Source organism: Falco punctatus, assembly GCF_963210335.1.
Source record: "Falco punctatus genome assembly, chromosome: 17".
In the NCBI taxonomy this organism is placed as follows: domain Eukaryota; kingdom Metazoa; phylum Chordata; class Aves; order Falconiformes; family Falconidae; genus Falco; species Falco punctatus.
Window position 1 is genome coordinate 1,923,356 of NC_137597.1, and position 14,251 is coordinate 1,937,606.

The following is a 14,251-nucleotide window of genomic DNA, read 5'->3' on the forward strand; positions in this document are numbered from 1 at the left end:
CGGGCCACGCTCTCCCCTTCGGCTGCCCCTGCAGCATCTGCTCTTCCACGGGGGAGGGCGATTCCCGGAGGGGGGCACCGCTTGGCTGTGGTCAAAGTGCAGCGCTGCTGACTCCGAAGCGTTCAGCAGCCTCTCCTGCTGCCTGGCCGTTTCTAGCCCACCAGCCTCACCTGGCCACATGCCACCGGTCAGGCTCTGTCCCACAGCCCTGCCTGAGCTGCCGGCTCAGCTCCGCTCCCCAGGTGTAAGTACCAGTGCTTTAAGCACGTGGGGCTGCAATATAAAACATTTAAGAGGGTAACAGCAGAGGACTAGCTTGAATAGGTGCTGCCATTTGGGCACAGGGATAAATCTGTGCACCTCAGCAAGACTTGCAAGAGGCCCCTGCTCCTGGCACGCCAGGTCCTTCCAGAGACCGCTCAGGCTTCAATCTCAGACGTTCAGGTCCTTCCAACAAGCTCGGCCCTTATGCTTATCAGTCAAGAAGAAAACAGCAAAAGTAACCGCAGTGCTGCGCCGGCCACAGAAACTACAGCGCGCTCCTACAGCATCGCACCCGTGTCAGCCGGTCTGAAGCTACTGAAAGCTTGGTGCTCGTCACTCAGCCATGCAAGAAAGCATCTCTCTCCTCTGAGCATGTTCAGAGTACGAACGGCAGCAAGTGCATCTCCAGGAATGAACCTAATTCAGGCCTGCTGGGATCCACGAACGTGCAGATTGCAGGGAAGGAAATCTTGGTCCTTGTCGACAGAGAATCATAAACAGAGGTGCCCTTCCTCCAAGGGAAGGGAGCAGCACATCCCACTCCTTGTAGGAAATAATTTTCCCTCTTTGCAGGGAGCAAAAGGCCACCTCAAAAGAAACATCTAAATCCCAACGGGCCCTCCCCCAGGTGCAGCACAGCAGCTCCCAGCTGAGCACAGAGTCCTTCAGCAGTAGCAACAGGCACTTGCTTTCCCGACCACGGCCCTGCGCCTCTGGCTCAGCACATCCTGACACCACTTCACCCGCCGAACGACGGCGGATGGCTCAGTGACACTTACCCTCCGTGCCCAGTTTCCAAGCACTTCCAAAGGACGGACAAGTAGCAACACATCAAGGGGCCTGACTGACCTGGCTACCAAAGCTGCTCGAGATGTCAGCGTACCAGGGACAAGTGGCCTCAGCACAGCAAAGTACACAGGCCGGGCATGCGAAAACTGCAACAGACGTGGATTGGCATTTAGGAGCTGGCTGGGTTTCCTTCTCCAAAATAAACACTTGCTCATGGTAGTTTTTACTTAATTTTACTTAATTATAGTTTAATTTCACAATCTACTGTCGCTACGTCTGTACAACATTGTACAAAATATAATCAAAAACAACTTTTCAGCCCCACATAAATGTTTGACTGGCTGTCTGAGGATCCAGTGGCTTTGAGTCTTCGATCTATACTCTCCTGTCTTCTAGATGCTGTCATCAAAGAACCTTTGGTGCTAAGGCTACAATGCCAGACGTTCGTACAGGCATCATAACATTTTGCTTTCCAGGTTCCTTCTCCACTCAGTGGTGGAATTCCCCAGCCACGACAGAAGATCTCTGGTGGTACCTCATATTTCTGCTCAAACACAAAATGTTTTTAACCTCTTTTTGCATCAGGCAAAACCACTCTAGCAATGTCATGAGGTAGGGGCAGTTATGTTTCAAAGGTGATACTAATGGGGCGGTTCAGGACTGATACATCCTTTTTTATGGCACTTGCTATTGTAGATTTAAGTAAGCGCCAGTCTGCTCACAGCAATATAACTGGTTCTAAATTTCCATTCGTTTCTGTATTCACTATGAGTAGCACGACCCCATGTTAGCCTAGTCTGAGAATTAATTTCTTGCCCAGATAAAACTAGCAGGCAGATACTCTTTGCAGCTTAGAGATTAAGGGAAATAATATATTAGCTGCTACTGGTAGTAAAATACATGCAGAACTGCTTCTACCAGAATTAAGAAACCTGTTGAAAATTATATAGAATCTAAAATGATTGCTTTGGATTAGAAAATAACATGCTAAAAGGCCAGCTTCATAGATCTCTGGTGCCAAGAGATATTCTTGTTGCAGCCTGACAGCAGGTGATCTCTGTGGAAACTTTCATTTTGGCCTATTATTTTTCTTCTCATGTTCTGTGTTCCTGAAGCTTCTAACCTGTGTTTTAAAGGTCTAGTGGAAAGCCATGATCTTTACAAAAAGATACAATTATCTTAAAGCTTTTTTCCCCATTTTGACTACAATGCAGCATCATGTTTAAAATGGAGCTACTGGATCTGAAAAATAAACACTCAGACTATAATGAACATTTGAAAATAAATACATAGCCTTCATATAGGCCAGTTCACAATAAAAACCTTTGCCGTCACATAGTAGTGGAGAGATTTTCTCAGGAAGGTCATGCTACAGGGTGGAGTCTGAAAACAAAAGAAAGAGAGAGTAGCTCAATATTGTAATGAGGGAGACAGACAGTCCATAAGGTACACTAGGACGGGGACCTGAAATGTTACGGGGACAAAAAGACCAAGGTCTGCAGAAGCATTACAGGGATTTAACTGACCCATTTCTCCACTCATATAATCCTACCAAGGTATTCCAAGTTGCATTAAAAGGGAAATACTTGACTCAAAGTAAAGGATATTTCATAATTAACTCAGTAAAACTGCCAACAGTATTTATCCGCAAGTGCATCCACCACGAGTCTATCCCCAGTCAACTACACTGATTCTCTGTTCACATCAGGATCCCAAATGACCCCATTTAACTTATCCCACGTCCCTCTCTTTCCTCACTTCTCATTGCCTTTGGCCACCTAACAGGCTGTTTCCTCACTGTGTCACCTACCCTTGCACGATCTTCTATTCTGCAGTTCCTGCACTGTAGAAATATCTGACCTAGATATTATCAAATGAAGATGGGAAAGTTTCTAAAAGATTTTCCCAACATCAGCCAAAACCTCTGGCTCACGTAGAAATCATGTGTTTTTCTCATGTCTGCCTTTTCATTTCTATTTGTTTCACACTTGATCATTAGTAAGACAATAAAAATTCAGTAAAGCACATACACTGCCTTATAGGAGATTGTTCTTGTCAGTAAATAAAGCTGTATGGGCATCTTGACAGCAATGACACATCTTGACATCACATGATGAAGGAAGAGAAGCACTGAAGTTTGTTACCTTTAATAGTGAGGAAGGCTTTGCTGAATGCATGGCCCGATTCATTGGTGGCTTCTACCATATATTGTCCTTCATCACATTTGGTGACACTGAGGATGACCAGGGAGCAGACACCAAAGTCATTTGTGCAAAAATAGGCAGGATCATTGGAGAGGTCTCTGCTGTCCTTGTACCACGTGATCTTTGGAGACGGATGGCCTCCAACCGCACAGCTCATACGGCACTCGCTCCCAGTAGTCACCACATGAGGCTTCAATGGGACAAGGAATCTCGGGGGCTGGTTTTGATTAACTCCCCTGTATTTCTGTGGTTTGACATGACATTCAGCTGTAAAAAGAAGAAAAACACAACAGCAGCTTACAAACATACACTCAGATACTGCTCCACAGCTACCCACGTCAGGGTTTAGAGGACTGGGTTTTAATCATGACACTTTGTTGTGCAGAATGTCTGGCATCCTGCACTGTAAATGGCCAGACATCCCATGCACCTAAGAATTGTTATCTGTAATCTATGTTTCTTCTCACATTAGCCAGTATTTAACGTTGAAGTCAGAAACTTTAGCTTCTCCAAAACTTAAGCATTAGATTTTGTTGGAAATTAATTTTGGGGTGAACTGCATGATATAATGGCTGGAAACAAAGCATCTGTCTGCACAGTGTCCACGCAGAAAGGACAAGCCTTCCCTGTTAAACTGGAATTTCTTAGGGTATATCTACACGTTCTTGTTCTGGGCAACTAAATGTTCACAGGAGGAAAGACCCATTTCAGGATGGTGTGTTAAAAACAACAAAAGAAACAACGCACAGATAAATATTTGTAAAAGCTGTTTTACCCTTTGGTTTTTGAATTCTCCAAGGCTTCAGAGTTTCAGATGGACCACTGGCTCCCAAGTTATTTTTTGCCACAACCCTAAAGTAGTAGTCCCGGCCTGGGATCAGTTTGGTGAATGTGAACTTGTTAGTGTAGATCAGGTCACCCACCACATGCCACAAGCCCTTCTGTGATTCACGTTTCAGGACTGTGTAGTAGAGATCACTTTCCCATTTCTCGGATGGTGATGGCTCCCAGGTTACTGTCACTGTATTTGGCACATTCTCTTGCAATTGAATAGGCCCAGGAGACTGTGGGGTATCTGTCAGATGAAGGCAAATATGTAGGGAAATGTAGGGAAAGTGGCACAGTACAGAACCCTAAAAACTTTGAGTCCATTCTGTCTGGGGGCTGAGTAAACATCCTGGTCATTAGAAGGAATAAAATTTGATTCCTCCTCCGGTCCCAAAAACTCATTTGCTATTAACTGACCTTCTGCTGCATTACACCTGCGTTGCTGGGCTGCCTTCCCATGAAGGGAGGTGATGAGGGCTGGTACAGCTGAACTTTTACACCTCTTGGAGAGGCAGCATATACAATTGTTGTAGCTATGACTAAATGTCCTACAGCCTGCTGCTGGCTAACCTTAGACTGTTACAAAGAGCATGAACTACTCCTCTGCAGTTTGCACTATCCATCTGTGCAACCTCACCTTTTTAAGCAGAGCCACTCTGGAAGCTGAGTGCAATTCTAATTAGTAGACTGCTTTGTCCTGCAGACATGGCCAAGTGATATCACAAAACGGACAGAGTGAATCTCCAGGAAAATTGTGCTCTAGTTCTCCCTGTGCCTGCATGGCCTAACTGCATCAGAGCTCGCTGCGCTCAACTCAGCTCATCGCCTACTGCCTATCCGCAGTAAATCTGTACGTGTATATGGTAGTGAGCGAGTTACCTGTAACTCGAACTTGGAAGCTGAACGTTTCTCTTTTCCCTAAGCCATTCTGGAGCTCAACAGTGTAGATGCCACTGTCAGTGAACTCAGCTGCTCCAATCAGCAGCTGGGTGGTACCATCCTTGGTGTTTATTGTAGCCCGGTTTGGAAGAGGAAGCCCATCCTTTAACCAGGTCACCACTGGATCTGGTGATGCCTGTAAAGAACAACACAAGTTATAAGCCCACATGTTTTGCCTCCAGATTGTGTCTTCACATCTTCAGTTTCGTTACCTGAATGAATTCCATCCCAAATGTATACCTACATGACACAGTAAAGTAATATTTAGAAATACAGATCCAAGATGGATCTAAGAGCCATAGATAAAGGGCTGCTCTGAAGTTTCTTTGTAACTTTTCTCTTTCTCTGTGTCTTTTAAGAATGTTATTGTAGTAAGGTGTTCAGGTTAACTATGACAAACAAGGTGTGCTAGATCAAGAACAACAGATGACATCAGTAGTTAGTATTTTCTACTTTTTAAAAGATGTGCTGGTTTTGGAAAGAAAACACATCCTCAAAGTCTTTATTTCCATTGTGCCATCTTTGGTCTCTATTCTCCATGAGATCAGGAGAAAGGCCAGCAAATGCACACCCTTTGCCTTCATCAACATTTTCCCGATACCCCAGACCTCACCTATGTTGTTCCAAGCTTGTCAAAGAACACAGGATTTCTGCCAGTGCATGCCTGTTTCTCAAGTCCTACTGCTTAGTAGGACAAACACAGTCAAGATGTTGCTAGAAATGCTGCCACGAGGCCTTCTGAGGGAATCAGAGGGAAACTGATGGATTTTTAAACTCTAAGTATATCAATATTTTCTGGTACTAATCTGTCAGGGTTGGATGAATAGCATTGTGCCTTGTTTGCAGAGGCTAATGAATGACCACAATCTCATAAAAACACTAATGCCAAGAGTGACAGCTGAATTCTCATTCATGTTTTTCTCATGCAGAAAGTATACCCAGCACAGGCAGGTTAAAGGATTTGCCCATTGTCTTGTAAACAAAATTTCATGCCAAGAAAACAGTAGCTCAGTTTTCATGTCTGCTATTGAATACAACATAGAAACAGATGGGGAATTCTTACAAACACATTTGAATACTTACTTCAAAGGGAATATCCACTCGGATGGTATTTCCTGCTTTTATAACCAGGGAGCTTTTCACCTTGTCATCTATTAGTATCCTGGGAGAAACTGGAAAAGACAGTAATTACAATAAAAAGTTGTACATTATTACAGAGTCACTGGCTGACAAATTCATACGCGTGTTTGCTACCCCTAATGCCTTTCCGACAGCAGGTCTGCAGGCTGTTAATAAACTCATAGTGCTACTGTGGAAAAGATGCTCCTCAATTCAGTACCAGAGTTTACACCTTTCGCACTTCTTTACTATTTGTCACTATGAGTAAACAACGGGAAATGATGAAAAACCACATTCACAACAACGTTTGTATACATGTGATGTCTCAGTCGCAGAGAAACTGTCTCTTTGACACACTTTACCCCATCATATGGATGATTTTGTATAAATGACATCTGGGGACAAAGGGATTGCAACGGACACTTCCGAAATATACATGCAATACAGAGTACAGAACATCCTCAAGAAACTAGCCTGAGTTTATTAAAAATAAGCTTCTTTAGTATTTAAAATATTTTTTCTTTATTCTCTCTTTTCATCAATATTATATACTACTGTACTTAGCATTTTTCTAAAAATGCCAAAGCCAATAGTGCTAAGTTGTATCTAGCACGTCCAGTTTCAAACTGAAAAAACTGCTTCCCAGAGGGACCCACATTTATCTATTTACTGAGCGGTTACAAAAGGAGTCTGCAAGCATAGGCCAAAAGTAGACATTTTCACTTGGGATCCAAGTTAAGGAAGATGAATCCCTCACACAATTATCTCTTACTCCTGCATTTCTGCAATATTCCCAAACAGCAGGGGAAAAAACAGAGCTACAGACTGTAAAGATGAAAAAGTGAAAAAGGTAAAAACTTTCAAACTAGAAAATTAAAAAGGAAAATAAAGGTTACAAAAAACAGCATAACAACTGCAATTTAATAGAATGAAATAAAATGCTGGGTTCCACAAGACTGTATTAAAAATTGACTGAAACCTCTATTTTTCCCTTAAAAGAGCACAAAGCATGTGCGGTTTCTGTTTGGTGATTGTGACTGTGGTATAGCTCCGCACAGGGGGCGAAACATAAATCCCAGGCAAAAACAGAGGTTTAGGGGTTCTTTTATCATAATGAGTCTTTAACATGAGCTGAACACTGTGCATTATACATTTATTATTAGTTAAATCTTCAGAATTTCCTCATGACGTGACTTAATAAGACCATACTCTACAGGAGTAATGTAGTACTTGTCCTTCAGCTGCAGTCTGGGACTTGAAAGCAGCTCTTCACAGCGTCCTGCAGACCTTGCTTGCGTCCCATTACCTATAGAATGAGCTCGTTCACTCTGAGGGCAGCCCACTCTGACTTACCTACAGCGGGAGCAGCTTCAATGCAAGCTTCAAGCTCTGCGGCTTCTCCTGAGCCACTGTCATTGATGGCTCTCACACGCAGAAAGTAAATCTCCTTGGCTTGGAGGCCTTTAACTGTGTAAGTGGCCACCTCTATGGGGAGAGTATTGCATTTGGTCCAGCTGAGGTTGTTAGAAGACCGCATCTCCACCTCATAGCCTTTCACATCAATCCCATCCTTTGCTTCAGGTCTCTTCCATGTCAAGGTGACACTAGTGCTGTTGCTGCTGCTCACTTTAAGGTCTTGCACTGGACCTGGAGGTTCTGGAAAGAGGAATTTTATTTACATTTTTATATTTTTTAAACTTTTACAATTTTTCTAGGATTTCTGTCCCCTCTTTTGAGTCACTTCAAGAATGTTGGGGCATCTCAGGAAGTGCACTGGATATCCACCCTGCTGCCTTGACTCCACCTTGTTCCAGTTCTTCAAAGCTGGATCCAGATGCCCACTCCTGCCAGCTATGCAGTACAACCTACGACACTCCTGAAACGGTCTGCAACCCATCCTGAATACTTCTCCACACTGTATGTAACCCCCACGCAGGAGTCTGCCACATCCAACTTAGACATCACACAGGAAATCCTTCCATTGCTTCCTCATGCCGATAGCAGATTCTCAGCCATGAAACATTCCCCAATTCTTTGATCTTTGTTTTCACATACTTTTTCACAAAGCATTTAAAAACATGCATTGTCAGTCTACATTCAGCTTTATGTATCCCCAAGCCAGAAGGATGGGGGGCAGTGCACTTACTCGTGGAATCCCGCACAAAGACAGGCTGTGACGGTTCACTGGCATCTCCTACGCCAGCAGCATTGACAGCTGCCACACGAAATTCATACTGCAGACCTTTCTTGAGACTGGTCATTTTCAGCTTCTTGTCTGCAGAAAGAAAAGGAGTGTGTTGGCTCAGGTGTTCCTCAAGCAAGAAAGGGGAAGACACCAATGCTGTACTTTACTCCCTGTAGAACTGTGGATTGAATAATTCTCTGGAGTCATATACAAATGCTGTCACTGATTACCCTGCCCTTCCCTACCCTAGAGCATGTGTACTTCTGGGACATGATCATTATATTCCCTTTCAAATCAAACAGCACTTAAAAGCTATTAAAAGTTAGAGAAAGCATAATACTGCTTTCCCTCATGGAATGATCCTGAACTCTTCTACACCAGATAAGAAGTCCTAGCTTGCACCTGATAGATAACGTTAGCTATAGTCAAAATGCATCTTGGAGCTCATGCATTTCACTTGGGTTTCTTTATATACCTTCCACTTATAAATTTCCATCTGATGAGTTCCTAGTACAAGAACTGAGGACAGTAGTTCTGCATGTGAAGACTTTAGTTCCAGAAATTGGAGACCTCAGTTTATCTATAGAGGAGCTACATCCCAGGATGCAGCAGTGAGCATCTCTGCACACTTCTCCAGCCATATGCTTGCACACAATCTAGAAAAGATCATAATCCTCCCCTCAGGCATTCGGTTGTATATAAACTCAAGACCTGGCTTTGCTACGGCATAGCTGTGAACCTTAGTTGTGAGGAAACATATACACTACAGCTGTGGAAGGTAAAAATTCAGATCGGGGTAACATGGTTGCGACAGGGACAGCAAGCATCTCAAGAATTCATGAAGAAAAACACTGATGTGAAAAGGTGTAAGATCCTAAGCAGCTCCTGAACCCAGCTGACCTTTTTGTCTTTTTCAAGTCTTCCAGTGTGTTCCGGGATTTAAGCTACCTACCTGCTATAGGCACGTTGTTGACTGGCAGCCAGGTCACGGTACCCTTCTTACGCTTTTGAATTATATATCCCACGATTTGGGAACTGCCAGTTTTACGAGGTGCTTTCCAGGATATTGTGATGGTGTCTTTGCTGGCACTGACAATCTCAGGGGGATCTGGGGCACCAGGTGAAGCTAGAGAGAGATTAGTGTTTCATTATTAGCAGGTATATTTTTATTGCAAGATAAGAATGTCTTCTGTGTCACTTACTCTTCCAGTTCCCCCAAGGTATTCATATGGATGTGTTTTGAAACCGTTTGACTGAGACCTGAAGCTGTGTATTTTATTCCCCACACAAACAGGATCCATGATGGACCTCTGTTCCTGAATTTCATTTTCATGAATGACCTGCTGTCACCATGACTGACGATTCCACTGTCAGCCTACCGAGTGAAGTATGTCATTCTTACACAGTAGAACAATTTGGCATTATTCTTGCTTTTCATGACAGAAAGTGGAAACAAAATGGATTTTCTTAGCCCTCTGCTAAAGCAAAGTACAGAGATTCTCATAATCATGAGGAGGAGAATGTAGAAAGAAGATAATTGGAAATAGAATAGAGCATTGCTTTCTCTCTAGTACTACATTCATGCCCACGGCAAAACTGTTCTAGTATTTAAACTCATTAAGGGACAAAAAATAGAATTAGTAGTTTGGGAATCAGGGGAATGAAGCGGTCATGCTGAAAAATGTTGCACATATGGAGACACTCCTTTACCTATGGAGTCAAGAAAAGGCCTCACATGTTCCCCTTCCAGCCAAAAATTTCCTTTGATCTTTATGCATATTACATTTCCCCCATGAAACTTGCTTTCCAATTCAGAATGGAGCATAAATGAGAACATAATGCCATCTCACTCAGCACCACCAGAGCCTGCAATAAACTTCTAGTCTTGATATGCAACCTCCATGGATTTGTGTGAAGAATTCACAGCCATGATTCAAGTTAGATCTGTAGCAACATCTACAATGCAGTGAGTCTGATATCAGCTTTGATAATGAATTTCCCAGATAGTGTTGAACACTATTATGGAAAGTATTTACTTACCTTTACTGACAGCCTTCACTTCATCTGATTCCAGTGCATCACTAGTTCCCTCAGCATTTACAGCTCTCACCCTGAAGTAGTAGCTCATGTCTTGTTCCACTTTGTTCGTGGTGAACGTAGTACAGCTCCTGGGCACTTCTCCCAACGTCACCCAGTCGTTCTTGCCTACCTGCTGACTCTCAACAATGTAGCTTTGTACTGGTTTGCCTCCATCATCCTTTGGGGGCTTCCACTGAATGGTGATGTCATTTGCAGAGCTTTCTACAACTTTGATGGGTCCTGCAGGTGGCTGTGGCTTGTCTGAAAAGACAAACACAGAGAGACTATGAGTTGGCTCCAGAGCCAGACGTGCCCCTGGGTTTGGAGCAAACACTGTCTCTTGCTCACCAGCTGGGAGACTCAGATTCTGATGGAATACACGCATAATTGCAGAATGAGGGATGGGTGCTTGAATTGTCTCTTAAATACTTCCACTAACTTTTGATAAGGAGGGGTGGTGAGGGGAAGGTAGGCCCTTGCTTCATGAGCTAATTGTCCTCATAAGCACGGCACCAATTCAGCTTGCTTATAAAGGAAGAACACCATTTCTGGTCTTCCAAAAGAGTACCGGCATTTATGGCAGGGCTGAACTTGGCCTTGATAATCTAATGTTAATAAATTTCCCTGTTGTTCATAGTTCCAGCTCCCACAGTCACCCAACATTCAAAACTCAGCTGCTGAGGCTGTGTAAAACCAAACTAGATTTGTCCCACCTCATATTAAAGGGCAAGAAACATGTCAGCAATCTTTGCTTGGACCCTAATTTAGTGGAAAATTACATAGTCTTGTTCATCTTGGAACAGGCAATAGCTCTAAATAAGGTTGTCACCAGTATTAACGGGTTCCCTGCCTAAGCTTTACAATGAAAGCCACAGTGGATGCTGTGGGGCTCTTACCTATTACCACAAGCTTTAAGTTAATCTCCAGGACTCCACTGTCATTCTTCAGCCTGACTTTGTAATCCCCACAGTCCTTTCTCTCACAGCTGGAGATGGACAGCATGGTAAAGGTCTCTGTTTTATCAACACGAATCCTGGTGTCATCTGCTAGCTCCATTCTGTCCTTCAGCCACGTTGTTCTGACTGGTAGCCGACCTTCAAAAGGGATCTTGATCTTTACTTGCTGCCCTGCCTTGGCCACAGTAGGAACGCTTGTTAAGTTTTTGAGGAGAACTTTGTCAACCTGTGGAGGATCTAAGCAGGTGATACAAGATCATTAAAAACTGCAGTTCAAAGAGGATAAGGCTCACCTTGGAGGGAAAGGCTTCCCCTCATGATGCTGCCACTAATGCTTAGAAGCTCAGAACATTTGGACCTTCACCTTTAGTTGCGTGCTCGGTGCTTCACATACATACATGTACTTTGCAACAGGATAATTATTGCAAAGCATTTGTGGTACCATATTGCCCTTTTCAATGGAGCAACTTTCTCATAGGCAATACGCTAAACACAAGAATGAAGAATCTGGGCTGACAAAGTGTTATATGCATCCCAAACAACCCTTTTGGGTTAATAATAGAAGCTATTCAGGAAGGCAACCTAGTTAAATTTGTAAATACAAAATGCACCAACCTGTACAAAACCTATCTCCCATTTACATGGTAATTCTTTATAATAAAGTTGCCTCAATAACCAGCTGGAGGTCTCTGAGAAAATGTATTCGGTTTAGAGCACATCAAGGCTAGCATACTGCATTGGTAGTTTGAACAGACTCACCTTCAACAAAAACTGAAGCTTCAGTTTTTATATCCCCACCTTCAAACCTGTATTTCCCAGCATGAATATCTTCCACTTTATTAATAATTAGTTTGTGGACTAGACCTTTCTTTTCAAAAAAGATTCCATCCATGTTTTTTAACTACAAGGTAAAGCACAGAGACCATTCTTTAAAAAAGGGCAATCCAAACTTAAACAGACAAAAATTCAAAATGTAATTGAAAAGACTTATGAATGATACACGTTTAATTACAGTAATATTCTGGGATTACTCATCTGGCAACATCGCATATAAGCATTATCAACATACTTCCCACAAAGACTTGATTCAAACACCATTAAAATGAATTTTAGCAAAATTTCCAAGCTCTTTCTTTCTATTCTTAATGACAAAAACTTTGGCTCACGCTCCAGTACGACACCTCAGAACTCCTACAGTATCATCCAGGTCCCACAACTGGAATTACTGTTTAGTGCTGTTTTGGAAGATTGAATACGATGTCTGTTTGACCTTAAGCACTAATTTGAAAAAGCACTCTGTGTTATGTCTGCTGGAAGGAAGGATCCTTTGAAGATTTTTCCCTCGCCTTTTGCATGTTTCTTACATTCACCAAGGAAAAGGATTGTGTTGCAAGGGAGAGACCCACACCATCTCCACACAAGAAAAAGAATAGAAAGCACAAAGACTTCTGTTGTCATCAAGAAGGGAAATGTCTTGCAGCGGGAAGAGGAGAAATCTTGGTGGGTTTGTATCAAGAATTTTGTTATCAAAAGGCTCCCACAGAATCCTTCCAGGACCATACTCAGACTACAGTAAGACTGGCAGAGGGAAGGACACCTTGACATGACACTTAAGAGGTAGAGCCAGAGAGCAGAGCATTGCTAACCAAAGAAAACAGCAGCTAGAGAACACCCACCTTTAATCCATCTTTAAACCAGGTTCCTGTCACTTCATCTTTACTGACAGTGCAAGACAGCTCGGCTGGTTCCCCTTTCAGGACTCTGACATCAAATAACTGTTTGTTGATAAAACAGCGTGGTGCTGAACATTCAGAAAAGAAAATGTTGAAAAGATGCTAACTCTGTGTTATACTGACCGGGAGAAATGTATAAATGAAAATGCATGTGTACATGAGAAGAAAAGAGAGCTTTTTAAAAAAACATACTGTGGTCATGGCAGGCTTTTGTACAACAAGGCTGTGGGCCAGCTGGCATTAACTTATTGCACTGAAGGCACATGCCAGCTGGCCTGCATACCATATAGTCCTGACATCAATCTAATGGGCAATGGATTCATCACGAATCACATTATCCATCTACAGATTTGCTATGTTAAATCTGCGCTAATTGTCTTGGCTCCCTCTGCAGCCAGTGGAAAGAAGCAGGACACTTTGGGATATGGATATACTATTACACCGTTCTCCTCTGCACTGACCAGGTCCAAGGCTGCCCAACCACTTCCCCCCAAACAGCCCCCAGTCACACTATTCTCTACCCCCCATATTCCTCTTTCCCGTCCCAAGTTCTTCTCCATTAACAAGCTCATCCCCTCTCTAATAAACACCCCATCTCCCTCCCCATTACCTCCAATTTTGTTGATTTTACTTCCTTATTTATACTGATGTTTTGTTTGTCTTGATAATTTCTAACTTGTCAGAATTCCATTAGGCAAAGATTCCCCTTCACTTATACATTTGAAGTTTCTCATTTCTACAGTTTTCAAAGTATTGTCTCGCTAGTCTTGCCACTGGTCTAAGTCAAACAGCTGCATACACATTACTCTCCTTTTACTATATGCAACACCTTATTATTTCTGATGTTCCAAGAGAAAAGAGCTCTTTACATTAGGCTCAATGTGCATATTAATCCAATATAAGCAGGCACAGATTTATTCCCAGAACTTGGAAATACACAGATCTTTGCACTAGATGTTAGAACAAACAAAGTGAAACAATAAGTTTCAAATTGGAACAATATAAAAGAAACATGGCCATATTCCTTGAAACTATATGGGAACTAATATGTTTGTGAACTGAAATCTGTTCCATGTGGATATGAATCATACACTTGAATGAACAGGTGATTCCTGCTCTAGGTAATTTAAACAAAGACCATTTAGACCTTTTACG

At 42.7% G+C, this 14,251-nt stretch overlaps 1 protein-coding gene across 50 annotated transcripts in view; it reads right to left on the bottom strand.

The window, feature by feature from the left end:
* Window positions 1-1,270: 1,270 nt before the first annotated feature.
* Window positions 1,271-14,251, bottom strand: part of IGFN1 (immunoglobulin like and fibronectin type III domain containing 1) — a 60,536-nt gene continuing 47,555 nt past the window's right edge. For all 50 annotated transcript variants that reach the window (XM_080366997.1, XM_080367008.1, XM_080367035.1 and 47 more), the window contains 12 exons: window positions 13,040-13,164; window positions 12,123-12,264; window positions 11,304-11,600; window positions 10,369-10,668; window positions 9,281-9,454; window positions 8,290-8,418; window positions 7,497-7,799; window positions 6,108-6,196; window positions 4,965-5,160; window positions 4,033-4,332; window positions 3,198-3,524; window positions 1,271-2,436 (listed from right to left, as the gene is read on the bottom strand). In XM_080366997.1, the coding sequence (XP_080223123.1) occupies window positions 2,423-2,436; window positions 3,198-3,524; window positions 4,033-4,332; window positions 4,965-5,160; window positions 6,108-6,196; window positions 7,497-7,799; window positions 8,290-8,418; window positions 9,281-9,454; window positions 10,369-10,668; window positions 11,304-11,600; window positions 12,123-12,264; window positions 13,040-13,164 (2,396 nt within the window). In that variant the 3' untranslated portion in view covers window positions 1,271-2,422. The remainder of the gene's footprint in view (window positions 2,437-3,197; window positions 3,525-4,032; window positions 4,333-4,964; window positions 5,161-6,107; window positions 6,197-7,496; window positions 7,800-8,289; window positions 8,419-9,280; window positions 9,455-10,368; window positions 10,669-11,303; window positions 11,601-12,122; window positions 12,265-13,039; window positions 13,165-14,251) is intronic.